The 27,663-nt window shown below is 50.0% G+C and overlaps 11 protein-coding genes across 11 annotated transcripts; 6 read left to right on the top strand and 5 right to left on the bottom strand.

Annotated features, from left to right (window-relative positions):
• Positions 1 to 334: 334 nt before the first annotated feature.
• On the top strand, positions 335 to 3,885 carry SCP_0306220 (hypothetical protein; the record flags this gene model as incomplete). Its single annotated transcript, XM_027756013.1, has 24 exons — positions 335 to 527; positions 589 to 607; positions 660 to 684; positions 736 to 850; positions 911 to 1,362; positions 1,417 to 1,471; positions 1,531 to 1,590; positions 1,644 to 1,671; positions 1,730 to 1,831; positions 1,889 to 2,029; positions 2,086 to 2,147; positions 2,202 to 2,226; positions 2,277 to 2,330; positions 2,382 to 2,407; positions 2,457 to 2,527; positions 2,580 to 2,704; positions 2,757 to 2,914; positions 2,968 to 3,092; positions 3,200 to 3,315; positions 3,378 to 3,390; positions 3,443 to 3,562; positions 3,616 to 3,647; positions 3,709 to 3,731; positions 3,788 to 3,885. The coding sequence occupies 24 exons, from the start codon at positions 335 to 337 to the stop codon at positions 3,883 to 3,885; spliced, it is 2,238 nt and encodes a 745-aa protein (XP_027611814.1).
• A 279-nt stretch (positions 3,886 to 4,164) lies between these two features.
• Positions 4,165 to 6,130, bottom strand: SCP_0306230 (hypothetical protein; the record flags this gene model as incomplete). Its single annotated transcript, XM_027756014.1, has 11 exons — positions 4,165 to 4,239; positions 4,292 to 4,507; positions 4,571 to 4,743; positions 4,793 to 4,957; positions 5,013 to 5,160; positions 5,221 to 5,226; positions 5,294 to 5,422; positions 5,475 to 5,530; positions 5,583 to 5,847; positions 5,909 to 6,000; positions 6,076 to 6,130. The coding sequence occupies 11 exons, from the start codon at positions 6,128 to 6,130 to the stop codon at positions 4,165 to 4,167; spliced, it is 1,380 nt and encodes a 459-aa protein (XP_027611815.1).
• An 804-nt stretch (positions 6,131 to 6,934) lies between these two features.
• On the bottom strand, positions 6,935 to 8,069 carry SCP_0306240 (hypothetical protein; the record flags this gene model as incomplete). The annotated part of the gene is made up of 4 exons (XM_027756015.1): positions 6,935 to 7,387; positions 7,445 to 7,513; positions 7,570 to 7,817; positions 7,877 to 8,069. 4 exons carry the CDS (start codon positions 8,067 to 8,069, stop codon positions 6,935 to 6,937), a joined length of 963 nt encoding a protein of 320 aa, XP_027611816.1.
• Positions 8,070 to 8,209: 140 nt separating this feature from the next.
• Positions 8,210 to 9,476, top strand: SCP_0306250 (hypothetical protein; the record flags this gene model as incomplete). The annotated part of the gene is made up of 5 exons (XM_027756016.1): positions 8,210 to 8,223; positions 8,274 to 8,508; positions 8,569 to 8,712; positions 8,769 to 8,972; positions 9,036 to 9,476. 5 exons carry the CDS (start codon positions 8,210 to 8,212, stop codon positions 9,474 to 9,476), a joined length of 1,038 nt encoding a protein of 345 aa, XP_027611817.1.
• A 417-nt stretch (positions 9,477 to 9,893) lies between these two features.
• On the bottom strand, positions 9,894 to 10,688 carry SCP_0306260 (hypothetical protein; the record flags this gene model as incomplete). Its single annotated transcript, XM_027756017.1, has 3 exons — positions 9,894 to 10,266; positions 10,321 to 10,396; positions 10,451 to 10,688. 3 exons carry the CDS (start codon positions 10,686 to 10,688, stop codon positions 9,894 to 9,896), a joined length of 687 nt encoding a protein of 228 aa, XP_027611818.1.
• A 549-nt stretch (positions 10,689 to 11,237) lies between these two features.
• SCP_0306270 (CTD kinase subunit gamma) lies at positions 11,238 to 12,236 on the top strand (the record flags this gene model as incomplete). The annotated part of the gene is made up of 4 exons (XM_027756018.1): positions 11,238 to 11,293; positions 11,346 to 11,445; positions 11,502 to 11,717; positions 11,772 to 12,236. 4 exons carry the CDS (start codon positions 11,238 to 11,240, stop codon positions 12,234 to 12,236), a joined length of 837 nt encoding a protein of 278 aa, XP_027611819.1.
• Positions 12,237 to 12,360: 124 nt separating this feature from the next.
• On the bottom strand, positions 12,361 to 20,813 carry SCP_0306280 (U3 small nucleolar RNA-associated protein; the record flags this gene model as incomplete). The annotated part of the gene is made up of 15 exons (XM_027756019.1): positions 12,361 to 12,400; positions 12,454 to 12,545; positions 12,595 to 12,737; positions 12,794 to 12,947; positions 13,004 to 14,594; positions 14,647 to 18,056; positions 18,112 to 18,404; positions 18,460 to 18,749; positions 18,803 to 19,095; positions 19,148 to 19,557; positions 19,615 to 19,897; positions 19,952 to 20,333; positions 20,385 to 20,584; positions 20,639 to 20,719; positions 20,772 to 20,813. 15 exons carry the CDS (start codon positions 20,811 to 20,813, stop codon positions 12,361 to 12,363), a joined length of 7,704 nt encoding a protein of 2,567 aa, XP_027611820.1.
• A 411-nt stretch (positions 20,814 to 21,224) lies between these two features.
• On the top strand, positions 21,225 to 21,840 carry SCP_0306290 (hypothetical protein; the record flags this gene model as incomplete). Its single annotated transcript, XM_027756020.1, has 2 exons — positions 21,225 to 21,498; positions 21,557 to 21,840. The coding sequence occupies 2 exons, from the start codon at positions 21,225 to 21,227 to the stop codon at positions 21,838 to 21,840; spliced, it is 558 nt and encodes a 185-aa protein (XP_027611821.1).
• Positions 21,841 to 22,316: 476 nt separating this feature from the next.
• SCP_0306300 (hypothetical protein) lies at positions 22,317 to 22,766 on the bottom strand (the record flags this gene model as incomplete). The annotated part of the gene is made up of 3 exons (XM_027756021.1): positions 22,317 to 22,497; positions 22,552 to 22,573; positions 22,631 to 22,766. 3 exons carry the CDS (start codon positions 22,764 to 22,766, stop codon positions 22,317 to 22,319), a joined length of 339 nt encoding a protein of 112 aa, XP_027611822.1.
• Positions 22,767 to 23,457: 691 nt separating this feature from the next.
• SCP_0306310 (hypothetical protein) lies at positions 23,458 to 23,839 on the top strand (the record flags this gene model as incomplete). Its single annotated transcript, XM_027756022.1, has 2 exons — positions 23,458 to 23,586; positions 23,642 to 23,839. The coding sequence occupies 2 exons, from the start codon at positions 23,458 to 23,460 to the stop codon at positions 23,837 to 23,839; spliced, it is 327 nt and encodes a 108-aa protein (XP_027611823.1).
• Positions 23,840 to 25,890: 2,051 nt separating this feature from the next.
• SCP_0306320 (hypothetical protein) lies at positions 25,891 to 27,316 on the top strand (the record flags this gene model as incomplete). The annotated part of the gene is made up of 7 exons (XM_027756023.1): positions 25,891 to 26,026; positions 26,074 to 26,176; positions 26,336 to 26,471; positions 26,527 to 26,586; positions 26,635 to 26,820; positions 26,871 to 26,922; positions 27,033 to 27,316. The coding sequence occupies 7 exons, from the start codon at positions 25,891 to 25,893 to the stop codon at positions 27,314 to 27,316; spliced, it is 957 nt and encodes a 318-aa protein (XP_027611824.1).
• Between the last annotated feature and the right edge of the window lie 347 nt (positions 27,317 to 27,663).

Genomic DNA, 27,663 nt, shown 5'->3' on the forward strand with positions numbered 1-27,663 from the left:
TTGGGAGTGCAACGATTTGATTTGATTAGATCGCGCCGAAGATCCGCTGCGGCGTCTCCGTGGTGGACTCGCGTGTGTATTCCTGCGCCGACAACGTTGCGATGGTGTCCCACCCTTTCAAACTTTATGTATCCCAACCTTTGTGTAAGGCCTTCTTCGTACACCGCCGAGGACATCATCGTTTACATTGCTCAGCTGTAAGGACGAGGGCTGGCTTTATCCCTTCTTGTCCTGCGTTTTCACTGGTCAATCTGAACGTCACAAGTTGTCTGTATTCCGAAGACCATTCGCCAGGTCAAACGTCTTTATCGATCAGGTCGATTTGATAGCCAAGATGTATCTCCTGGACGCCTCGGACCTGGGAGAGGACTCAGGTGTCTGGAACATCATGCACTTGTTCATGGAGCTTATGAGCAGAGCCCTTCTGTGGACCAGCGCCTTCCTGGCGTCAACCAAGATGTACCCGCAGAGCTTGCAAGGAAACGTTGGCGTCCAAGTTACATCCACTGAATATTTGATTGGCCTAGGTTCGACCCGTCGCAGCGAATTCGACGGGCTATCCGGCTAACTACCACTTCTGTTCGTTAGGTATAGGCGATATTACTGGGTAATTACTATGATGTCCGTCTTTGCGTGTAGTTCTCACAGCATGAGGTTAGTCCGGTGGTCGAAACCAACATGATGGTGGGTAACTTGACTGAACTCGATTTACAATGTCCGCTCATTCGTCATTAGGGCTACGCTGATCAACACCAGACGGATACTGGGTTACATATGCGACAACGAAGTCGCGCGTGGATTGTCGCTGATTCATCCGAGCCCTCCAATCGCATCGTATTTATCAACGCCGGTATGGTTGTCTCATTGCAATCCTGATGGTTCTTGTCTTAACTATTGTTGGTGGTGCCAGACATTGGAATGGGAGACAGTGGCGTTCGTCGCTCTATCGTGTCCGAGCTGTCTACCCGATTCCCTGGATTATACACGGACGATAATGTCGCTCTCGTCGCCACACATTCGCACAGCGGTGTCGGTGGCTATCTCGAGAACCTCTTACCCCACATCACCTCCCTTGGCTACGTGAAACAGACCGCGGACGCTATCGTTTCTGGAACTGTACTTGCTGTAGAACGCGCGCATGCTAATCTGTCGCCCGGGAAGCTCAGCTTCGGTAATACGACCATCCTGAACGCGAACATCAACCGGTCGCCAAGCGCTTACCTTGCGAACCCAGCAGAAGAACGAGCTAGGTATCAGCACGACATCGACAAGGATATGACGCTACTCCGCTTCGACGACACGGATGGAAATGCAAGAGGATTTCTGAGCTTCTTCCCCGTCCATGGTACCAGCATCTATCAGGTATATTGTAAAGCGCGTATTTCCCTCAATACAGATATGAATCCCTGCTCGTAGAATAACACTCTCGTGAGTGGTGATAACAAGGGAATGGCTGCGTACATGTATGAGGGTGAGTGGTTCGGAACGTCGGTTTAGTCATAGTGTTTCTGATACGTAACATTCATCCAGCTATGATGGAGCCGACTGCTATGCCTGGTAACACTACATTTGTAGCAGGATTCACCCAATGTACGTATGCTCAAGCATCCTGGTTATCTTCTGGATCTAATGTATCTGCACAGCGAATGTTGGGGACACGAGCCCGAACACGTGAGGGATCATCCGATTCCTCATTACCTGGCTCTGACCCAATGCGCTTTTAATTCAGTCTGGGGCCATTATGCGAGAGCCCAGGGAAACCCTGGGATGGTAAACCCTGCGAATTCCACCATTCCACGTGTGGAAATAGGACACAGGACTGCCGAGGACGGTACGTCGAGTTCGAGTATTCCATACCATCGAGTGTGATCCTACGCATGCGCGATAGTGGACCAGGTTTCCGGATATCCGATTTTGAGTCAAACCGCATGATTGCACAATATCAAGTTGACGGCGCGAAGAGATTGATGGATCAGGCCTTGTCTCCGGTTAGCGGCCCAGTGAAGTGGGTTCATACGTATCTGAATATGTGCGTCATCTGGCGCTGTGTGAAGGTGTTTGGCCCCGGATCTGATTACTGAATAGGTCATTCCGACCTTTCACTTTGCCAAATGGCACCACCGTGCGAACGTGTCCTTCAGCGTTGGGTCAGCTACACATCCTCTGCTTTAGGATCAGCGCTGATACTTATAACCTCATAGGCTATTCGTTCGCCGGAGGAACATCGTAAGTTACTCCTTGATTATTCAGTAGTGCCTCATTCATCGACTTTACAGGGACGGCCCAGGGGCTTTTGACTTTATTCAAGGAGATAACTCGTCAAATTCACGGTAAGCACTCACATCGTAACTGACGAGTCCAGCGGCTGACGGAATGGTCAGGAATCCATTCTGGGAACTTGTCAAAGGTCTTCATTTTGGCGGAGTGAAGTCAGGCTCGTGCTGATTATCAACCAGGCGCTCTTACCCCCCTGCCCCCTCGTGAACAAATTGAATGCCAATATCCCAAGCCTATCCTACTCAACGCTGTTGGTCGATGTAACACTAGTTCCTGACGTATGCTGACAACTGGATTCTCAGGGTTATGCGAAGCAACCATACGATTGGTCGCCGAACACTGTTGATATGCAGATGTTACGCGTAGGCAACTTTGTCATGCTCATCGTTCCTGGGGAGATGACCACCATGGCCGGAAGACGCATGCGGTTAGTTGGCTATTCACCAGATACTCGCACGAATTAATGAACAATCAACCAGGGACTTAATTCGCGCGAAGCTCATCTCGTCTGGAGTGATCGGCGAGGATGCCTATGTCGTCATTGCAGGTCCTGCTAACACGTACGCTCACTATGTGACAACTAGAGAAGAATATGCGGTGCAGCGTTATGAGGGCGCATCTACGGTGTTTGGCCCATGTAAGCCGGCAATTTCCCCTTCGCTGATCCTTCTCAACCCTTCGTGTCCGCAGTTACGCTTGAAGCATACCTCGACCAGTATACCAACTTGGTGCCGTACCTCGCGGCTCACACCAGTTCAGCACCTTCATCGGATCCGGCCCCGCCAGATCTAACGGGCAAGGTCATCTCAATGCAGGTATGCCCACATATCTTCCTCAGTACTTTTGCCTTGTCACTCATGACTGGCATGTCACATTACTTCCCTCCAATTCCACATTTGTCTTCCAATCTTATTATGTCCAGAAACCTGTGACGAAGGACAATCCACCTCTCTTCAAGAGTTTCGGTGATATCCTTGTAGACGTTAAGACCGCAGAGTCATACCATGCTGGTGATACTGTAGTCGCACAATTCGTTGGGTGGGTCCCGTTCATTCGAATTATCTGGTCATCGTGTTGATTGTGGACCATCGTAAACTCAGAGCAAATCCAAGGGTCAGTAGTCGGTCACTCGCGTACATTTGGATCTTTATTCATACGAGCGCAGAACAATCTTCGCCTTGAAGGAACCTTCCTATATGTCGAGCGGCTTCTCGATGGACAATGGAGCCCTGTCCGAACAGATTCGCATCCATCGACCACATTCGAATGGTTAAGAACTAATACTGTGAGTAGGTAGCATATTGTGACAGAGTTGTTTCCGTGACATATCTTTCTCAGGTGCTCGGTACCAGCACTGTGACTATCAAATGGTCTGTCCCAAGCTCTCTAGTGTCTTTTGGTACTGACATCTGTTGTATATATATACATCAGGGTCATCGAAACTGGCACACCAGGCAAGTGCTGACTATGCGGATAATAATGATGTGACTGACAGTGGTTTTTGGCATAGCTGGTACATATCGTCTGTCGTATTTTGGCGACTCGAATCCTCCTATTGGACCCATCAAGGCATTCATTGGACAATCCTCTACCTTCACCGTCGCGTAGACGGTTACTGCGTCATTGACCTTCAACACCGATATCCTATGTATTTCCCCCCGGATTTCCCGTAAACTGGACAAATAATTATGCATCTCACGCGTGTACGTATATCTCGATGATAGCTTCCCAATCTATGGATCACGACGACAAGACAATATATTGATAGAACAGACTATGAGTCAGACTGAGCTCAAACCAGCGACATACATATGCAGCAAGAACCAGAAAAGCAGTGTCCCGCAGTGTCCAGCTTCACAAAGCACCATCAAATCAAGCAACAATAGCTCAAGCTCTGTTGATCATCCTTGCTTTCTCGCCAGTCGCATTGTAAGAGAAGTGAGAAGGCTGTACCCGGGACTCCTGTGAACCGCGTTATTAGCGTTTAAGCTGCATTAGGGCCATCACGACCAACCTCTTCCTCCTGAAGACGAACATAGTTGCGGTGCTTAAAGCGGCGGACGGACTTCGAAGCGAGCCAGAACCCGAGCATCAGAATGAACGCCGCGGCTACGCCACAGAGCACATTCACGGTGGTGGCGCTGGTCGAGGCATACTGAGGAAGCTCGGGCCAAGCCGAACCGGTGTGGCAGGCCCTGGCCCAATCAGCATTGCTGTTGATGACCGAGTTCTAACGAAAACGCCGCAGCAAAGTCAAATTCCATCCACAATGCCCGGTACCCGGTCCACTCACCTCCAGACGGTAGATGAATTCGGTGAGGGGGATATCCTCGGGGTGCCCAAAGACATGCACGGTCCTCAACTCATCGTCATTCGTGCCGTTCTTGAACTTGAACCTCAAGAAGTCGCGGGTGTCGGGAGAACGGGACCGACGCAGCTCGATAGCCAGAGCGGAGCCATAGTCGGCTGTGACGGAATGTGAGACACATTCAAGCATGGAGATATTGAAGCGTACGTATGGCCGCGAGCTCGGGGTGGGACTTCACGATCTCGGTCTGATGGAACAACGAGATGAAGGGCTGGTAAGTAGTCTCAATGAGCATGAACTGGAGGGGATCGCCATTGTACGCGATGCGCTGGAGGGACTCAATGATCGAGCTGAGCGCAGTGCGACTAGCGACTGATCACGATATTTAGCAGACATATCGCGGACATCAGAGATATGCAGACGCAACTGTTTCCAATACCACCCATGCTCGGATCGGAGAAGATGGCATTCTCTCGGAAGTTGGCAAGACCACGTGCGTGCTCGATGAAAGTGGGCAGAAGCCTGTGGGCGTAAGTCCTGTTGTGGACCAGCTCAGTGTTCATGTAGTCCCAGACCTTCAAAGCGATTCCTAGATCAGTGCCATGACAGTTAGAAGTGGACAACGTTCAACCCACGTTGTACTATATAAGGCCAGGACAAGTGCATCGGGTTAGAACATCAAACATATGTCGTGATACTTCCACCTACCCAGTTTTCCATAGTCGTGGGCCTGCCAAACACGAAGTCCCTGACATCGGTGAAGAAAGCTTGCGCGCCGTGGGCAACTTCTCTGAACTCGGAAGAAGCCAGAACCTTCTCAACGTGCTTCTGGAAGGCCTACACGAAAGACATGTCAGTTGAAGCGCACATGTAGCACGGGGTAACTTACTGGGCAGTCTGTCCAAGACTCTAGGGAGCGATCATTACTGGGTTCAACTGTCTCAACTAAAGAAGGTTCAGTACGAATCAGGAATTGAGAATGTAGAATGCTGGTCACCAGGAATGTACTGGTACCCATTCAGAGGAGCAACCACGGTGGTCCCGTTCGCAAGCGTGATGCGATTGTTCGGGTTGGGCGGGAACAACCCCTGGAGCAATGCGGTGGCGGAGTCGAACACCGAAGAGCCCTCGCCGCCAACTTTTACGCGTACATGTACCTGCTGCAAGTCGACAAGGTTGGAATTGACTCCCTTGACATGGGAGGACGACTCGGGATTCAGGTACGTGTTGCGCAGGTAGTGGCCCAGCTGGTGTGCTTGGACCTGACAGAGGTTCAACGAGTCAGCACATAATAACATGTTGAGGTGGAAAAACGCCACGCACTTCACCCAGGGGCGTGCTCAGCGTCGGGCCCGGCTGATAGGTGACGGGATCCTGGTAGTATTCTTCGCGGTCGCCATTACGGGCGAGGACAACTACACCGAGGACATCATGATGAGACATGGCTGCTAAGTGTTTTGAAAGTCGTGAACACTGGTGGGGTTGCTGACCTACTGCATGCACATCCCGGACTGCATTTATAAGGGGAGCGTGAGAGGTGTCCATTGTGGCACGTTGGGGGAGCAGGACGGATGAAGCCAATTGTGGTGTGGTTAATAGGTGTTTTGCACGCTTTGTTCAGTAAGGGCGGAGATGACACAGCAGATGGAGACAAAGCCGAAGCCTAAACTTATTGCGCACAACATGCCGTGCCACGCGAGAACTTGTACGCGAACATGCAACTTGCAGAATAAATCATTGCCGCCATCATGGCGCATTGTCGATCCAAAATATTTTAAGCTAGTGAGCAGCCTCCCAGAGAAGAGGATACGTTACGCCACGCACCGTCACCCCAGCACGCCTGGTACGCGACTACGCCGGACGTGCCACATCGACTGGAATATCAGCTCTGAAAGCGAGGTTCCGTGGTATTCGATCACTGGCATTCTCTTGGCAGGCATGTATTGGCCGCAATTTGTCGTGCACGATCGACACCGCAGCGAACTCATTCCCGACTGGAGGAAGCACGTGATGGCGTTCCACCCGTCAAGACAGGCGAAGACTCGGACGACTCCCCAAACACCAGGGTTCCATGCATCAGGTGTTCTCGACGCCGTGGATAATTTGGATAAACCAGCTCCTCAAGCTCGGTATTGATGCTACGATCGAAGGCCCATGAACACGAGGGAGGTGGCCTGCGCTGGCACCGAGCTCGCGCGATAACCGTGCCAATCAGACTGGTCAGTACTTATGCATTGAGATGCACGACAGGTGTGTGCTGCGCGGCAGATAATCTGCAGGCAAAGGATGTCAAGTACGTAGCATGGGCCCGCATGGCTAGCACGAGGTGCGCGCCTTGCCTCTACCGTGTCACTTTTTCTTCTTGCCTCTGCCCGTTCCACCGCTCTTGCCTCCTTGATGCCCTGCAGTTCCCCCACTCTCCACCAAGCCCTGTGTTGCTCCTCCCCCACCTCTCCGCCTTTTGCTCCCCTGACCAAACGTTGAGCGCTCGCTCTTCTTGAGCCACCTCTCCGGGTCTGGTGGAGGTGTGACGCCAGGAACCACGCCTGCTGGCACACGCTTCCGCACCGTGTTCACTTTCCTCGCAGAATCGTCTTCTGCACGGGTATTTGAAGTCACCGTGGCAACTGCCAGGGCAGTAGCCAGAGAGCTCAAGGGCTGTGGAGGTGGGGCAGACTCAAGGCCGCTTGTCAGTGAAGACGGTAGCGTGTCCAGGACATGGAGGAAGTCTATGTTGATGAAGTCGAGATGCTTCTGCGATGCCTCGAGGTTGGTCAAAATATCAGACTGTTCCTCTGACCGCTATATGCGCCGTGAGTTGAATGAGCGAGCGGAAAGCAGTATTTACAAAGTAATTACCGGCTCCGCTGTGTCAAGAAGTTGATTGTACAGGTCGAACGAGGTTTGGTATGAGTCTTGCCGGTAGGCCTGGTGGTACAGGGAACTTGAGGACGGGCTAACGTTACAGCATAATGCATACGTACCAACTGAGCCTCCAAATGTCGCACCCCTCTGTTGTCGGAATCATCTTTCTCCTTAATCACACCCAGCACGTCCACCGCTTCTGACTCACGGTGAAGCCGATATAAGGAATATGCCTTCTCAAAATCATAGCCTGCGAATGCACCGTCGTCGCTAATCAGCATCAATGCGGTACCATATTGCTCGGTCTGGAGGAGCAAGAACAACTTTGTCTGCAAGGCATCCTCGTCGTGTGGATCCAGCCGGAGTACTGCAAATCATATAGTCATCAGGGCAAGCTCTAACATTAGATGCAGGATGTCGATATACTCTTGTCGCATGTCTTGATTGCATTGTTGAAGTGACCGCCGTCGATTTGTGCACAAAGTGAAGTGAAGAACCGTCTGAGCGTGTCAGATACTGGTGAAGGATGCTTCGGGGTAGCCTTTGTTCTTCCGACTTGCTTTACAATCTGTTTGCGAGTAGAAGTCTTCGCTGTCTTCGCCAACGTCTTTGGAGGCATGGCGGAGGGTATGAACGTCGGGATTCCCAAATGTGGTATCTTACTCATCATCCTAGAAAGGGATAGCCCTCTGCGACGCTCGTAGCTCCAACCTTCGTTATTTCCCTTGCTACTATATTGCGACTACGGCGAATTCGACCATGTCGACCGACGAGTACGTGATCTGTTCTTCCTGTGTTGATTGTTGTACTCATCGCTCTTTAGACAAGTTCAAGTTCAAGATACCCCACCCAATGTAAACGAAGATACGCAGATGCAAGATGCCTCTGAGCCTCCCACAGGTCCTGCCGCAATGGCTCCCAAAAACAAGAAGCGACCGCGGATCGATTTGGCTGTCGAGTCGCGTGAACGTAAACGCGGCAAGACTATGTTCGGGCTCGTGTTGGGTACCCTCAACAAGGCAAAGAACGAGGATAAGGAGCGGAACGCCAGCGAAGCGGTACGCGCGCCTCTATCTGCGTGCATGTACGGAGCTGACAGATGGGGCGCTGTCTCCTAGGCCAAGAAGCGGCACTTGATTGAGCAGAGATTACAGGATAAGCTGCGAAAAGAGACTGACTCTGTCAGGAGAGCCGAAGAGGCGAAAAAAGACAAGACCACTGCGAATAGGAAAGAAGAAGAGCTCCAGCTGAAGGATTCGATCGTGCGTTGTGCAGGTCCTAACATATTTATGTCTTTGTGCTGATGGAGATGGTGTAGCACAAACTTCGCCGGACACGACTACCGCTGCTGGCCAACTTCCTACTCACCTCCGACCAGATACCTGTGGACGATGACACACCACCGCCGCCATCTACCAACCCATTGGCTCCCATGCCACGCACACATCCTCCACCGCTATACTACCTTCCAGCAATACTCACACCCGCGCAAGAAACGTTTATCCAGCGACGTCAAGCGGAGGTGAGCGTTTTCGACCTCCGTTTCCTAGACCAGCGACATATTCATTTTTATTACCACCACCAGGTGAAGGAGGCGACGGAGAAGGAATGGGTGGCCTTCCGGGAGGAACGGACAGCAGGCGTCGAGGAGATCACCCAGTTGCGCCAGCGCGTCGCTGAAGAGGACGCGCGCAAGAAGTTGGAACGAGGAGTAGAGCCCGAAGCGGGAGAGAGACCTGGCGCACCGACGGCTGCCGCAGATAAGGATGCCGTGATGGCCACAGAAGACAGCACCGGTGGTGACGTCTCATCCTCCACTGCCAACAGGCCGGAGACGCAGGATGCGCCGCGGCCCGAACGTGAGGCTGGGATGGAAGTGGATAAGGATGAGGCTGTTCCAGCAACTGCGGCACCATCTGCTGTGGAGACCGCCAAAGAAGTGGTGCAGGTGCAGGTACAGCAGCAGGAGCACAAGGAGGAACCTGCGCCGATGCATGCGGACGACGACGATGCAGTGGAGTATTGATCTAGGTAAACGTGCCGTAGCCATGCTTCGTAGGTGCTGTTCTCTACTACTGACATATATCTAGTGCGTTCTGCTTTTTCTTTGCGCTATAGCTATCCAAGTTTTTGTTTCGTATCGACTTCCAAATGACCTCGTATGCGAACGAGTTTTTTGTCCTCGCCATATTGAACACACTTGCCGAATTTTAGTTTCAGATCATGTAAGTTCGTGCCGCATCATGCAGGCATTGTAGGGTATCGTATGTACATGAAGTACTGCGGTTCTGACTATGCTATGTGATGAAAGGCGAGCACAACAGCTGAGAAGTAGAAACAGACAAAAATCCATGGAGGGCGCGCCAATGTCTCTCTTCGCCAAAATCGACCGAACATCATACGTACGGTCGCGGTAACCGCACCCAAGGCCGGTGAATCGTCTCTAACAGCCTAGTGCCATCCCGAATATAGCCAATGCTAATGCTGTCGCGACGGCGATATCTAATCCAGGAGTTCGATACACTGCGAGAGCGCCGCTGGTGGTCGAGGATGCAGAAGGTGTGGATGCCAACGTAGAAGAGGCGGTGTGAGACATCGTAGGTGGAGTGAATGTAGACGACGCCGGGCGAGAAGAGGATGAGGAAAGGGGGGTGGAAGACGGCTTCGACGAGGTCAATGAAGCCGAGGGGAAAGTGAGCGACACGCTCGGAGACGCAAGGTTACAAAATTGCTGCGATAAGCCTTCAGCCGCACTGATGCTAGATGGACACTGCGCGGCCAAGCATTGAACCAGTCCGTTAGTGAAAATCGTGGTGCTAAGTTCGCAGCCTCTTGAGTACTGAACGGAAAAGACAGAGATGACAGCGTACTTGGTACAAAAGCATTCCACATCCACTACACTGGCACATCCAGTGTCCGCAATAGCCATGTCCAAACATTGATCAACTGGCAGGCGCGATGAACAACTATGACCAGCAGACGTTGCACCATGGAACTCACCGCAAGATGAATATCCACTTAAGCTCGGGAACTCCGCACTATTCGTCGAGGATGGGACTACGCTGGATGATCCATTCACAACCGAGCTCGCTCCGCTTCTGGAAGCGGAGGCGAATGAAGCAGAACTAAGTGGAGTTCCGGGCAAAGATGCGGAGGGTACAACTGCAGAACCCGAAGAAGGTTGTGCAATAGTCGACGAAACGAGCAGGATTAAAGATAGTGGGAGTGGGAACAACATTATAGTGGTAGATTCCAACGAATTGTCTTGACGAGTTGTGCTCTAATCTCGTCGACAGTTCCAGTGGTTGGCTGGCCCGCTTTCTTTAACTTCTTGTACTATAACAGGGGGGGTAAAGATGCAAAAGAAAGAGAGGGATCAACCGCTTGGCGGGACGGTGGTCTGGCAATCGTGGTTAAGAGGAAACTCAATGCACAGTCGCAGCGTAACCAGAATGGACTCATTGGACATGCCACCGGCAACAAATAGCGACACACAAAAGCCTCGGTGACAATTCAAAAGTCGATGGGAACACGAGAGAAACCCCAATTTCGGAGAATTCGAGACGTTCGCTCTTTATGCCAGTTTTAGTATGTGCGAAGTGTACAGTATGTGCTTGGAATAATAAACGTCAGCATCCTTAAATCTCTTAGAACTGAACGACAGGAGTTTCCATATCAGGACAGCCATGTTGTTTCGCCTCTGGGCGCTTGACGTTTCTTGACGTGCTTCAAGTTTCACCACTGCTCAATCAGCTGCGACTCACATTGAGTGTGAGGCTGCGGAAATATGGATCCCTTCGAAGTCAGAATACAGTTTCTAACTCTACTGAGGCGGCTAAATGCGTGGGTGTATTTTCTATGGTGCACAACGGCAAGATCTTAAATGGCTCATCAGCTCTCAGCAGTCCATCCAAAAAGTGGTCGGTTATGCACTAAAATACTTCTCCGGTTGCGGCGAAGACCTATGGGACTGTATCGTGGAGGAGTGCCAAAAAGTCAGTCAGACATCTTTTCACAACTTATGTGCAATTATCCAGATGCTCTCCGCCAGGGGTCCATTAACAACCGGATCAACATCCTGTATCTGTTAGACTCCCTATGTGAAACGTCTCTCTTAGCCAGGTCGCACTCCGGGACTGTCGTCCAAGACGGAAGTCAAACATCTTCGCTCTACGTTGACTATGTCACTCGGGATCTCGGGAAGATCGTAGACTATGTTGTTCCCGAAGGCAGACAAGGGCTACCAAACCTTATGAGTACAAAACAGGTACCCCTTATTCTATACTGCTTGTTATCATGGAATGACTCATCATTGATCCAGATATTGGAAAGCTGGAGGAGCAAGCGTGTACTCGATCCGCAGAAAGTTGACGATGTGTTAGCCACCCTTGATAGTCGCCGAGCATCTCTGGAATCATCGGCAACAGAACCGTCAGCTACTACTCAGTCCTCAACCCCCTCAACATCGTTGCCTCGAAACGAGGTGTTCAAACGAATTGAGGAGGATCGAGAGCGCCATAAACGATTGCGAGAACGGCGATGGGTGCAGCCGATTTCCCACAATCCGCATGCTCACTTACCACCCCAACTCGCTTCATTCATGCCGCTGACGGACGACGGTGATGGGGAGGAAGAGCTTACCTTGGATATCGAGTTTGAGAATGACTGGGAAACAACAAGTGATTGGAACGAGGATGATGACGATGCAGTTGTAGAGGAGAACGAGCTATGTCTTCCTTCACATTCTCACGACGAGGACGGTGAACAAGTAATGGATCTATCTTAGTTATCTTTTCGTACTCCTGCACGAAAGTATGATGCATTTCTTCAAGCTTCAAGGATAGGAACGATGCGTAAGCGGACATGAATAAGTTAGTGTAACTAGCGTGCAAGACAGTAAACGACTGTTTTTACTCCTCTCTCCTCTTCTTGATTCGTCCCTTTCCTTCGCTGTAATCGTGCGTTAGGAGACGATGTTCCAAACGCCAATACGTAAGACTCACGCAAATATTTGGTTTTTTCGCTTACGACTTTCCTTCTTCATAGTATTCCGCTGGAATTTTCTCTTCGCAGCAGCTTCAGGGTTAGTCGTTGCCTGCCATGCGGTCAGTCATATGTTCTTTGTGACCATTAGCAGAACTAACCTGCAACACCCGCGCGGTTCTACGTTCTCTTCGAACATTCAGCACACCTTGTCGGATGCGGTTGTACATATTGGAGAAGTTGGTGGTGCCAACTTTGCTTTGCACAAGTTCCTGAAGTTCCACTGCCAGTGCCTTGAGCTCGTCTATGGCATAGCTGTATGAGGATATACCAAAGAAAAGCATATTCACATGCACCTACCCATCTGCGAGTCGCGAATGGTATCATCTTCCGTGATACGATACACGGGGGAGAGAATATGCATGAGGAAGAGCTCTGTCTTGCTTGCATCCATGAATGAAACCATAGCAGCGAACCACTTGAGGACTGATGCAGGTTGATGTGACCAGTTGTCCTGCCCAAACAGAGGTTAAGAATCTTCAGAATTTGATGAGTGAGAAAAGCACAAACGGAGCTAGACGCCTTATTTGTGCGCGCCGTATATGCGTGCCTCGCCTGGAAGGAAAGTCTCGAGAATAACCAAGGAAGTGGGTGTCTCTTCTCATGTTCATCAATTTGACCACCGTCGTCCTCGTCGTCATCTTGGTCCAAGGGCTCTTCTACCGTCTCCGAAGCGCGGGATGGTAACTCAATGGCGCAGAAACACTTGCCGATGTAGAACAGATTCTTGACTATCTGCAGACTAAGAGGGGCATCAAGGTTGGAGCTTCGAAGCTGCAAACACAGCTTCTTCGCTACATCCTCCATCCCAGTCACAGATAAGGGAGAATCATCAGGCAAGTCTGAGCGCGGCGCTGCTACTGGTTTTGCGGCGAACAGAGATCCAAGCAATCGGCACGCGACTGTTCGAGTCCATGCATGTGGAAAAATCAGATGCGTGACTACGACTGGCCAGTCCACTGCGTCCGCTTGGGGAACTAAATCTGGACTGACGCGCAAGACTTTGGAGTAGACGAGTAGGGCATGGTATGAAGTCTGCCAGTCAACGTCTTGGTCCACAATATCTGCATCCTCGGAGTTCATCATCACAGACTCCAGCATCTCGGCGCTGTACCTGAGAGAACAATTCAGATCCTCGATCATGGTTGGAACGTAGGGTACAATATCCTTCTGTACAAGATCGATGAGGATGCCGCAAATTTGCAATGACACTCGAGCCAGCTGGGGTTGAGCGTGCTGTGCAGCCCAAGAGTGGAGATGAGACATGATCACATTGCGTTGACGATCTGCTAGACGTGAAAACAGGCTCTTGATAAGTTCAGCTGCCATTTCTCGGCATTTAGCAGAGTCGTCATTAGCGATGACCATGACCAACGAAACGAACAGAAGATCCGAATATTCCCGGACTAGGTTAACCTCGAACTTGGATATCATGGCGCTGAGGAGCTCCATGACCGATTTCCTGCCACTTTCATATACGTAGGTCAAATTCTTCGCCAGAAGGGTCATTTGGTTACGCAACCGGCCCTTCCCTTGCGGATAATCCAGCAGGAATTGAAGCAACACTCCACGACATAGTTCTTGCACCTGGGGAGACTGACTTGTCACCATCACTTCTACCACTTTGTCCATTAAGTCATAGATTTCTGGGACGATGAATTTCCGCGACACGATGGCACGCAACATAGTGAAGACCGACGCCTGCCGCGAGGGTTCCTCCAAGTCTGGCGATAGCAATTCCAAGAGGTAGACCAGATCCTTCTCCTTCACTTGAGCCGTAGGCTGATCGCGAAGAACGGTCGCCAGAGATTTGAAAGCGGTCTGAACTGCCTCTGATTCAGTCGATCCGGCTTGTTTGATGATGTCAATCATCTGGTGAATGAAGACGGGCAACGACTTCTGGATGGACTTCAGAGGGCACTTCGCAATAGCGGCAGCAGCTCTCATCCCTGAGATGACAATCTGCATGTGGTTGGTGTACAGAGTGTTCCCAATCGTTGCCACCATCGGTTCTAGGCGAGCAATGACGCTGGCATCTTGGAAGTCGAAACGACTGCGTCGATGCGCGGTAATGAAAAGCTCCAGCCCAAAATTGACGAACCTGTTATTACAACGTCAAATAACAATTAATACATGGATGGACGAATAGATACCTGAACGAGTTGTTAGCGTAATGGTTGGACTCCACGTCAAGATGTCGCTTCGTCTGCACTATGGCGTCGCTTTGCTTCTTTCCTTGGAAGTTCCGGGAGACAGGTGCGTCTTTGAGGAAGCGAGAGCTCTGACTTATCAACGTATGACAAAGTACTAACAGCTCAACTGGCACCAAGTGTTGATTAGCGTTTAAGCCACCTGTAATCCGCCTTAGCAGATCATCCACCTGCTGCATCACTTTCAGGGTCTCCGTCTCCTTCATGATATTCCGGATTGGAAGGAGGAGGTTGCTAATCTTGGAGGGAGTGATATATTTGGCCATGATAGAAAAGGAATCCAGGCCTTTGGCGGTGGAAGAGCGCACTTCTCGCATCTTCGTTTTGAACTCCTCTGATTGAAGATCTTTCCCGGATTCGCCGAAAACAACCTCCGCAGAGACATGGGCCACATCGTTGACACAATCATCGAGCTTGTTGAATAACGTTGCATGATCCCCAGTAGTAACATGCACCAGCAACGAGTGCACCACATAGGCCAGTACATGAAGATGTGGTCCTCGAAGTAACGCAGCCCGTAGCTCCCGTAACATAATAGGAAGATACGATGGTCCCAAGATGACAGCGATGCGACAAAGTGCGTCCCGAGAGAGATCTCGCGTCTCCTGAGATTTGCTGCGGAAGATTTGGCTAAGGACTGTCAGCAGCTTGGAGATTTGCGGTTCACGCGTGCTTTCAGGGAGATGTCGTGCCACCTGAACAATACCGATGGATATCGGAATTCTGAGACTGTCCTCAGTTTCATCGCGTTTCTCCAGGTAGTTCAAGAGACTGGGAAGGAGGCGGTTATTAACTGCATCCTCAATTCGTGAGATGTCTGCGACTTTCGGTAAGTCTGCAGGTCCTTCACCAGCCAGTTCCTCGTCGGCACCTTCAGCGTCATCACCATTCAAAGCACCCATTCGCTCTAGGTCATCGACGATGTTGTCCATTGGGAAGTGGAAATTATCCAGGATCGCTACGAGGGCACGAACGTACACTCGTTCGGATGAATCCTTCTGCCGTGCCAACTTCAAGTATTGCTGCGTGAGCCTGAAGTATGCACCCCAGCTCAGGTGCCGCGCCATTCGTCCAGTTGCAGTGATTGCTTCATTGACCAAATGATGGTCCACAGTGTCGGTCACGACTACGTAGTTCCCCACAAGTGGAATCAACACCTCCGCCAAAGTACTGCTACGAAGATGTCCTTCATCGCTGTGGTCAGCTAATCGGTGGATCGCCCTCGTGCGCCGATGTACTTGGACATGATGGATATTATTGAAGAAGTTAGCCTCCTCGTCACCACCAGCAAGTAACACCCGCATGTCTCGGAAAGATTCGATGCAATCACAATTTGATACAGCATAAGAGAGAACGCCAAGTAGTTCTGCCCGAACCATCTCGTTCTTGGAACGCAGGCCATTCTTTATGCCAGGATAAAGAACCTTTACAAAAGTCGCCTTGTATTCCGGGTCCGACGTGTGCTCAACGATATCGATGAAACGCTTCAGACTGTACCCGGCATTGGTTCGAACAGCCAGCTCCATTGGATCCTGCATGAAATTGAGCATGTTGTACAGGATAGGCAACCAGTCCTTGGAGGACAATGAAGCATACAGCGACTCGTTTAGCTGGGTGAAGGCCTCCATCCGGCGATTGAAGTCCGGCTCGTCAATCCGTTTCGAGGAATATGAATTCAGTGAGGCCATAAGGTCTGCAAGCGATTGAATGGAGGGATTTGCCTGCGCAAGGCAGTCAAAGGCCGCGACAAGGGCCAAACGAGCTTGTCTTGAACGCAAGCTCTGGAATAAACGCGAAAGAAGAGTGTAAGTCTTGGTATACGGCACGGAATTAGAGTCCGACAGTTCCGGGATAAGTGGAAAGAGGCTGCACAAGATGTTCGCCAGGTCAACCTTCACCTTCTCCGGAACGACTTTGGCAGTCTTGCGAAGAAGTGGGGAAAATAATCCTAACAATGTGTTTGCTTGCTCGCCATTGGTCAGGTACGGGGCAATCTCCGACAAGACAGTGATCTGTCGCCGTCCAAGGATATCAGCAACTGTACCAACATCTTTGTTGCACTCTATCAAACGAGACATGTTGGTCAGTAGCAGAGAGACGTGAGGGCGCAGTACGGTCGCTGATATCAGTGCATCTTCGGCCGAGAGAGCTAAGAGGTGGTCGACGATGTCGAAGATCTTGGAGACTACAGGAGGCTTAACGTTCTTTGCAACGAGACATGCGTAGATCTTGGGAAGTGTGAGATTATCATAATCCACGAGGTATCTCGCATGCTCCTTCCGGAGGGTCCAAGTGAAGAGGAGCTCGAGAAGGGCGGATGGTGCTTGGGTATTCTCGGAATCAAGCAGTGGCAGGCGTGGTGAGATGAAAGCACGGAATGACTCCTTCATGTAAGGTGTGAAATCGAATGAGACAGGACAGTGGAAGAAGTCCATGAGCCGCTTCAGCCCCAGCTGCCTGATGATGCGAGTACTCCTGTTCGTGGGTTCACCGCCATCTTCGCCTTCGGGCTCCTCTTCGGCGTCTGCGCTTTCCTCTCCATCGGCGTCATCCGCCTTCTGTGCACTCAACCGAGCTTGAGCGTGAGACAGTAGCTCCAGAACGGTCTCCAGTAGGACAGGCCAACGCGATTCGAGTCGCGATCCCAGGTATCTCAGAACGTCACCTAGAAGAGTCAGAAAACCGATCTGTTGCTTCTCCGAGACCTCTTCTGAGACTGGTTGAATTATGTACTGTTTAGCTTGAAGTGTGACCGCATTCTTCTTGATAGGCTGCAGCATGAGATCCACCAACAAGTAGAGTTCTTGGTCCGTGCACCCAGCTAGAGCAGATAAAATGGCAGCACGGCGGTGTGCGCCGCGCCCTCGCCCGCGCTTCTCCAACATTAGGCCGAACAACAGTCTGATAAGGACATCCACCAGCTCGTGGCGCTCGCCCAATTCGATCCCACTGATGTCCAGCTGGGCAAGGTCATCTCGCCATCTAGTGTCATCCAATAACATACGGAGCATGTCCTCATGAGGCAGCAAATGTGGAGATTTGTATGTCAGCATGCAAGAAAGCGACAAACGTTGCAGAGACCGATCGGGATGTGACAGGGTAGCGGTGTATAAGAAACGTAGACGCTCTGTCGATTGTAATGCCTTTGGATTGACGAATTTGGACAAAAGTGAAAGCCAAGCAGTGAGTTTGTATCGTGGCATTTTCGACAATGCCTCGGGTCCAGCGATTGACAGGAAAAAGGGTACCAGATCACGATTGTGCTTCTCGGCCAGCGCCGCGCACTCTCCCAATGCCAAAACAAGTTGACTTTCGTAGGAGGCGGGATCGAATCGATCATCTACAAGCTGAGCCTAACAAAAATCTGGGTAAAGGCTAGCACAGAATAAATTCTCAGTGACAACTTACTTTGACGATTGTCCGATTCGCACCATCATTGCGACCCCATTTATTTAGCACAAGGCGTGCTCTGTGAGCGCTTGGATCCCGCCACGACCGCTCTTCTTCCCATATATCGTCCTCGTCACTCTGTATATCCTCCTTGAGCCATGTCGGACCAGTACTACTGTCGGAACTGCTTGACGCCGCCTGTAACTCCTGGAATACCAGCCGCCACACGACGTCATCAAACCGGCGAGACAGTGTAGACATAGCCACAGCAGCAGGAGACCAGAGTGGTCGCAAGTTGACTTTGAACTGAGCTGATATATGTGATATGAGAACTGGGCAGCACCCTGGCAGAGACGCGGTTCCTACCTATGAGCCATCGAGTACAGATGCCCGCAGCAGCATCGTCTCCATCGTTGACGACCAATGGTAGCTTTCCTAGTCTGAGAACACGCTCTCGGACACCCTGTAGATCAATAGACACTTCCTCGGCCTGAAGACACTTCTTGAGAGTCTCAGCAAGTCCAGAGGGTGACTTGACGAGCGGTGACGTGAGCAAGCGCAAGGCGCCCAAGCGCAACGAATGTGAATGCGATAGGAGGGACGCCTGAAGGTATGCATAAAGCGTCTCTAACGGGACAAGCTGACTTTTCGATCCACTGCACCCTGTTAAGCTCAAATACGTCTGCCACGATAGAACAGATTGACATACCTGGCACGCAGCAGAGAAACTAGGCCGCTCAGTGCAAAACTTGACCAATACCATTTTTTGACGAGCTTGACAGTCCAGGCCGCGACATCAACTTGGGCAACCCATTCTGAAGGCTCCCGCGAAGATAAGCACTGAAGACATGCTCCCATAACCCAGGCAGAATTTGCGTAGGACCTATCGTACTCACTCCGCGGATCGGTGGCGCAGATCGTCGTATCGATGACTCCTACAAGAAATGGAGCGATTGATGGGAGCAGACTGGATAATGCCAGGACATCGTTGAGGGTCAAAATCTAGAACGATTCGTTGAGACAAGGAAATGACGTGGGAGAATTTCCGACCTACATTCTCTTCATTCTGCTCCCATCCTTGCAACGTATCTGTCACCCATGTCTGAAACCGTCGTTTCCAGACAATATCAACGTCATCCAGCCTCTTCTCATGATGCAATGCGACAAGTAGTTCCAGGGTTTGTTTGGGATGACTTTTCAGCAGCTGAGGGGTCAATCTTGGGACGTGCTGCAGAGCGATGAACTTCCAACCTCCCCAGGCTAAGTCTGACAAGGCTCCGCAAAGCTCGATCCCGAGCGCTGGTCGTTCCCATGAACGTTCCACTACTTTGCGGCCATGTCTCATCCAGAGTGACATGTCCCCTGCAGTCAGAGACGTGGCAGCAAACTTCAGAAGTGCGCTGTGGAGGAGATCGGATAGCGGTAAGGACTCGAATTGCCTAAGGAGAATAGACAAGTGTTCAGCTGTAACACAGAATACTGTCAGCAATGAGACTAGGCGCATGCAGAAAACGCACTCACACATCATCCTCGATCCTTGGCGGACTGAGCAAGCTACTGTCACGAGCTCAAGCATACGACGAATGCTTTCTTGGTCATCTGACTTGACAGCTTGAAGGAATTGATCCACAAGAAGATCCGCGACTGGAGCGAATTGTTCTGCACTCTTACAGTGGTGGATCAGGGCAGTCATGACACGCCGTATCAGAGTGAATGATCTCTTGGGGGCCTCGACAGCGATGTGATACTGTAGCAGAGGTGAAAACAGAGTCGAAGTAGCTGTATGTAGTGTTTGCGAGACAGACTGCAAATCATAATGAGGATCGCGATCTTCAGCGACCAAATGAAGAGTGCTCACCTTGCATGCATAAACTAGAATCCAAGCATATGCGTCTGCAATATCACCCTCAGAGCTGGCTGCAATCAGGCCAACACATTGATCCCGAGATGTTGTCTTCAGTCTCCGAAGCGTCGCTCCCCAAACCTCCGCCGTTGCCCGTTGCACCTCCGGGCTGCATCGTGGTAGTGTATTGCTGAACATCTCCCACGCCTGCTCCAGCAACAAGGGTTGAACAGACGGAATGAGAACATATTTGAATACCGCCGAATATGTTGCCAACAGAGCCGTGAGGGCAGGTGCGGACAGCGAGTGGGGAAGTAGCTGCAGCAAACATCTCAGAATAGCGGGATACTTGGGAGACAGAGTAGTCCGAAGGTCGTGTGCCAGCCTTTGAAAGACGCTAATTGCATGGTCAATACGATCTCAAAAGGACGCCTGAGAACGTGCTTACTCCAACAGAGCCTTCAAAGCCTCATCATCTGCTGCATCCACTGCCTTCAGCCAAAGCTCCACAATGTCCTGCCAGTTATGCAGCAGCAACGGCATAGATGCAGAGAGCTTTTCTGCCGCATTTGCGAAGCTAATGAAGGCGGGCGACAGGTTGAGCTCCCTCCAGTGACGGAGAGATTCGCGAAAATGTGTATCATTTTCCTGCGACCGAGCACACTGAGGAGTTATACATCATATTATAATGTGTCCACTCACATCAATCTCATGATCAAGATATGATTGTTTCAAAGCCGAAGGCAAGTGGACTTCTTTTAGTGTCTCCTTGTAGGACTGGTGCTGCACTAGACGTTAGGGTCGTTCTGAGATACAAGTATGTATGTATACAAACCTTGAACCGTTTTGCAGGTCTGGAGTCTTCATGCGACTCCATTCTCTGGTGATGGCCAAATGAACTCTGAGGCGTTGAATTTTTCAGCGCTTGTTCAACGCAGTGACTACTGAATAGACGCTCATATTACCACCACGTGATTGACTCTGAACGAAGCATTCGTTCAACGTTGTTCAAGTTGGCGTTTGCTTCGGTTATAGGCTTAAGGCACAGACCAGCTGTGGGACGCATTGCTACGTGAGTGAATTTCCCCCTTCCCTCCAACCATTTCGTAACCTTTGTGCAAGACGATCGCTGCGCTCATTTTCTCTCGCTGTCTCCCCTCACACTCTTTCGTTCCTCGCAAAAGCGACGGTCATCATCGGTAAGAACTCAACCACTCCCCTCGGCCTATAGAATGTCTAATTAATCCAGTAACACGATATCATTTTCTCATCCAACATCTCACTATAGATGTCTTCGTCTATCGCCAGCGTTCAGCCGTCTGCTAGTGCTGAAGCTCCCACAGCAACGAAATCGAATAACACACCCATCGCCATCGGTGTCTCTATTGGAGTGGTCACCTTTCTCACTCTGCTGGGCATCGGCTATTGGACGTTGCGGCGTCGACGGTTTCACGCTCCGGTGCACGGTTTCCACCGGCATACCTCCAGTGTTGTTGATCCGAGTGACCTTGCTTGTCGTGTCACGCCTTTCGGCTCACCAGGTGGTGAACAGCCTCGTTTTGGTGAGTCTTCGACAAATTTGGTGGCCGTGCTACACATTCCTAAAATGTGACATAACAGTGCACAATCCAGGCGAGAACATGCGCGTTGCTCATCGGAGGTCAGACGGGGGTTGGGAGTTCTCCGACGTGGAACAAGACCCATTAACACCAGCTGACTTCACCCCCCCTCCACGTTTATCTGGTTCAACGCGCTCCTCCTTGAGCCCCTCTGCAAAGGATAAGCTAAAGCCGGGCGAGCTGACTACGCGTGGATTCGCGGAGCTCGATGCGGATAACAATCCACCTCCCGCCTACCACGCCGAGTGTAGCTCACTGAGCGAATATCAAGAATGCTTCCGTTGAGCCAATTGGCAATAGCAACTGCTTGGCTTACTTTATTCTCCATCATTTCTGAGTGAATTGACATCGAGTTCAAGTTGAAGTGCGATGATAGTCACTTCATTTCAAGAGCTTCGCTTGTATCCGTTCATCATGTATTGTTATCGGTGCTGTCGTTTACGTTGCTATATGAGTTCTCATGCATTTCAGGATAGCCGTATGTTTTCTATCTTTTGATTCAATGGGCGATAGCCTGCCCGTCAATGAATTCGAAGATACTCGCGTTTCAGATGTACATTTTGCCTACAAGCTCGATCCCGTGCTGGCCTGTCGTACAATACATTCATAACATGCAATTGTAGTTTACCGCCTGCGTGGTGCAGAGTAACTTGTTAGATCTGCCGTCTTCAAGTTGCGCCAACGACTGTGATCTGGCGAGTATTATGTTTCTATACGCCATTCTGCAACTTTGCTTGAACCTTTGCCCCTCTCCACATAAATCAATTTCTGTCCTGGTATCCAAGAACGGCATCCTGCTCCATAAATGACATGTCGGTCGGGACGTCGAGTATATGTCCATGTGTCCATGTTATCACCCAGACTGAGGCGACTGCCACTGGCGAACCGGTAGGTCGTTGTGCACGGTGTTCCGTGCTTGCGCCGATTGGCAGGAGACTGCAACTAGGTACTAATCTTGAAGATGCTCATCCTAGGTGTAGAGAACAATTCTCGTACATCCAATGCTCGTGCGCAGCTGCTGTACTACACGTCGTTAGCTGTCACGGACTACATAGGAATGCAAAATCAAACGTACGTGAAAAACAGACCGCACTGATGGGAGTCTGAGCACGTCTGCGTTGCGCAAGATTCTCTTCCTGGGAGACGAGTAATCCTCCGGTAAATATAAGATAGACCTCACTCATGCCCAACCACTCTAAGCGCCGTGACATGGTTGTGACCCGACAGTTGCCCGAGAGTGATGCTACTCGAAAGGCCGCCAGGCGGCGGCGGAACTTGCTCGGGAGCGGACAGAATTGCCACAAAACAAATAATGCACAACAACTGTGTAAAAAGGACACTTTCACTTTTGGGTCGGGAGAGCTTGCTCTCCGAGCAAGAATTGATTTGGGAGCAATAAGTCAAAGTCTGATACCCGATATGGTAATGGATGGTGTGGTAAGGGCCACTTATCAGCCAAATATTTACCTGCTGGATGTTGGCTCTGTTTGGTCGCCGTTCACTTTGGGTTGTTGCCAGCCTAATTTCTCTCCTATGAGGGTGAAATAAAAAAATGTGCTCCCTGGGAATATTCATTAACAATCCCCAGGGAACACATTTCTGATAAAGGCTTTGTGGAAAGAGGAATTAGACGAGCAAGCACTTTCGCTCGCCATTTTGGTGTAAGCGTGACATTAGATGCCCGACACGAGTGGTTGGATATGAGTGAGGCCTATCTTACTTATTTGAAGACTTATTGCCTTAAATAAGGGTTGTAAGACCAAAAAGTCAAAATAGCTCTGCAAGAAAAAGTTGGGTTTTGCTGATGAAAGGACTGCAGTTTAGTAAGTAAGTCCCCTCTGCGTGATTGTGTTACTGATTCTCCTTCAGATTCGAGACCGTGCACCTCAAGTCCGAGGCGTCATGAAGACAATAGCTCGTGGTCTTCTGCCGCAGCAGTTTGGGTTCAAGCAAGGGCATTCTAATGAAGTGAAGGAACACAACCGAGCTCTTGTCATACACCTGAAGCACAAGGCGGCACATGCTCATGTCGTACATCATCACACTGTCTTCTGTGCTTTGTCTGACTACTCATGATCACTCTCAGGACCCAACAAGCCCTACCACCCTATGCCACAATCCAATCATTATGGATATCTTGACCAAGATGTGGTTTGCGGATGCCGAAGATTCTGATGATGTCCGCTATCAGGAGTATTTTGTCAGAGGACCTTCTTTGGCAATGATTGCCCAGGTCCTTACTGTGGTGCATGTTGAGGACCACTTCTCCTATGTGCACAGCTGATGAATCTCCGTAGATCGAGTGCGCTATTAATGAATATGCTACTGAAACTCACGTGAAGCTCGACATGCATGCTCGAAAATACAAACCGGTGTATCTAAAGCACCTCAACATGCTCAATAACTGGGAGGCATACTCGAAGATGCACTCACGAGCATCGTGCTGCATGTAGGAAGACCTCTTGCAGACTCTCAGATGAGGGTACAGCTTTTCCCATATTGCGGTGCATCTGATATGTTGTTTTAGGTCTAATGCGGGTGTGCTCGAGGATGCCGCCGTGGTCCGAATCTTGGATCAACTGACTGATGATGACTTTGCAGCAATAGAGAATTGAGGTGAACTTTGAGGCTGGGTTGCCTGTGAGGTGGTTGAAGGCCCTGCGAGGATGGGTGGTGTTGAATATTCTGACCATAATGTCAAAAGGTAAGATCATTGTGTCTCAATACCCATATCTGCCAACGTATTATCTTTTTAATGCATTTAATTGTATATTTTTGAACCCACATCGAGTTCATCCTGTCTGCCAATGAGAAACTGGCATCGGACACCAGATCTCTGTGTTGTGGATGTCCGGGAGAGGTTCCTAGCTGATATTACAGCTGCTATGCGAGCCTACAGGCACTATCACCCTCGCATGCTATGGCCCTATCACCATCTATCATAGGATACCCCATTTTACAGAGTCCTACATAATCAGAGACCCTGCTACGTGCCTTTCTGGCCTACCCGAGCTACATAGTGCTACCTAGACCTTGAAATTTTTGCAGATGCTTGCATGTCTTCATTCACATAATAAAAGGGGCCTGGGAACCGTATCGGGTCTTCTAGCAAAGCAGCAAGTCGGGGTTGCCACTTTGTTGCGAGGTATTTGCTGTCTGCTGTAAAGTGTGCATAATAGATATGTTCCCTGTAATCAAGCAGAATGTGAGCGAATGTGAGCGTGTCTGGAGCTATGACCTAAAGAAGATAGACAAAACCATTCAAAGGTATGCAATAGTTCTAACTGTACCGCTCTTCTGATTACCCCGCTGTGATCGCATAAGAGGTTGTATGTTGCAGACCATTTCGCCTCCATCTGAGTACCTTCAGGAGGACGAAGATTTTTCCGGCACAAGAAACACCTATCATTCTCACAAGCCCAATGTTCTGCACACCATTTCTACAGTACACGTAGATCAAGATAACGAACTGCAGTGAGTCAGAAGAGATGTACATGGAAAGCATGGCCACATGCAAACTGCCTGAGTGGATCCGGAGCCTCCTGCTCTGATATGAACGTGATGAGTGTTGACTTCTTTCGGGGCAGCTGGTAGTCCTCCCAGCATATGTAGCATCTAGAATTGTGGTCTTCAAGTTGTTCAGGCCAAATATTCCCTTATTGAGTATGACTGAGTCTGTGACACTAGTCACATCCCCTTGCTTGCTGGCACTGCCCGCTACGATGCCCCCTTCAACAGTCGCTATTCATTGGCTGTCCCTCCTGTTGCACATTTCCTATGACTACTACCCCTCTGATGAATACCAGTAGTCAAGCTTCTCATCGCCATGTTAAATCCTGCCTGTTCTCAACCACCAACGGTTGTCAATGTTGTGCCCATGCAATATACACGACTTTGCTGTTTCTTGACTACCCTCTCCAGTCTGATGGACTTTCAGATGTTCTATGGTTGTCTTGTCTACAATTTCTAGGGGAAATCTTATAAAAGCAAGAGAATGGCCAGTACGTATACCATTCCCCCATGGGTCACTCACAGATTCCTCTGCAGTCTACCTGCACGGGAAATAATGCATATCCTCTTCATATTATACAATATCAGCCTCCCACTTGCAGTCAACAATCGAGTGACCTGTCTCTGAGGGGTGGGTCAGAAACCCCGCCTGGATTGGTATATTCTGTTTTGTAACTCTAGAATATGTGATCTCATATTTGCATCACAGATGGTGGAGTAAATCCCCCACAGTTCTACCATAACCACCAGGAGATATAAACGAGGCAACAGGCTGCTGTCGTTAGAACAGGTACAGAATCTCAGTGAGCACGAGAGCTGGGGGCCATGATAGCTGCTGCACCAGCTCCAGCTCAGGTGCCTGCACCTGCACCTGTCTTCACACGAGTGCCCACGCCAGCTCCTAATGGTGTTCCAGGGCCAGTTCCGGTCCTGTTGGAACCACAGTCACATCCGGAAGCATGTAAGTACTTATATTCTAGGCTGCTATGCTGTATTGACTTGTCATAGCTGTCCGATACCTTGTGAATGTCATCATGTATTATACAGAGATGGTAAAGGGAGCCCCACATACCGGCAGTAGGGTTAGTTACAAGTCAACACATGTCATGAAGTATGCTCATGTTGAGATGTGTTCCTTGATGCCCACGGGTTAACTGAGCAATATGCAGCTGGTCCACATTCAGGCCCTTCGTTCAAGCTGTGGTGGACTGGAATGACATACATATTCTCTCTTCGCACCCCATAATTGCTCACATTAACATTTGTGCAGGAAAGGTGGTGCAGGTACCATTGAAACTGATGACGAATTTAGTGTCACTCTCGGTGCGATCCTCAAGAAGAGAGGCTGTTCAGTGAATGTAGATTTTGATGTCGAGAAGTTGGAAGGCTTCCGTCTTCGTAAGCATGTATGTACCACTACAAACATCATTTCTTGTGATTCTAATAACCTTCTCATCACAGGTATTCCAACAGATAGAGACAGCAAATGACACAGACGAGAAGCTCATCTATGGTACAAAGGTAATGATTATGGCTCCATTCACTGGTGAAGTCACTTATTCCTGCTAGGTTCCACATCTGGAAATTGTCTCGGATGAGGCACAACTTTACGGTGCCATCATCCTGGAGCTCAAGAAGCTGCATAGCTGCTCAGATCATACTGGAGAGCACAGTGAGCCTGGTTATTGCTATAAGGGCAGTCATGAACATATTCTGTTGAACAACCGTAGATTAAAGTTGTGGGCAGCAGCCATAGTGAGTTCCTTATCATTTCTTATGAGCTTTCTGCTTAGATTGTGTTGTAGGCAGCTCATGATGCTATGAAGCAAGTCCCTCCCAATGTGGTTGAGTTTGAAGGTGCGAGAGATGGACAGATGCCCCTGTGAAGTTGTGAGGACAAATTGGACCACATGTCACCTTGTTGCCGGTCTCGGATGCCAACACAGCTCTGATGGGCATTGTCACAGCTCTTCTGATACAGCAACTTGCAGTGTCTCCTCTTGCATTCTCAGCGGCAAATCCTCCATCTACGCCTATTTGGCATACTTCTCTGCACTCACCACCTTCAACGCTGGGGATGCCTCATGATGCTGCTGACCTCCATAGCTTCCTTGTTGCTTTTCTCGAGAAGAAAGGTATTGACATGCTGTCTTCTGAAGATGCTCTTGCTGCTCAAGAACTTACACCAGACATCATTCCCGAAGTCCCGCTGGCTCATTTGTGTGAGCTGACTGGTGCTGTTGAAGGTTGAGTCATTAAACTACAGTTATTTGCAAAGGAGTGGATAGACAGATTGCAGCAGAAGCGGAGACGGCGTTGAGGCATATAAGCTCTGTGAGGACCGTGGGTAACTTACATTCATCTAAAACAACTGTCACTCATTTGTCTATACAAGTTGTCTACCATTCATTTACTGACTCCTAGTTTACATTTCATATCTTACTACTTTACAAGTATCTGCAGTTCATAATCCATCCCAGAGCACTCTCTGTTGTGACAGACTGTATGGCCTGATGTATAAGCCAAGGTTGAACTTCTGGCATAGTGGCTTCATCTTCATGATGGCGAAGCCATGACTTGATGCTGCTGAATGCCTGC

Source organism: Sparassis crispa (assembly GCF_003851025.1).
Source record: "Sparassis crispa DNA, contig_000002F, whole genome shotgun sequence".
NCBI lineage: Eukaryota > Fungi > Basidiomycota > Agaricomycetes > Polyporales > Sparassidaceae > Sparassis > Sparassis crispa.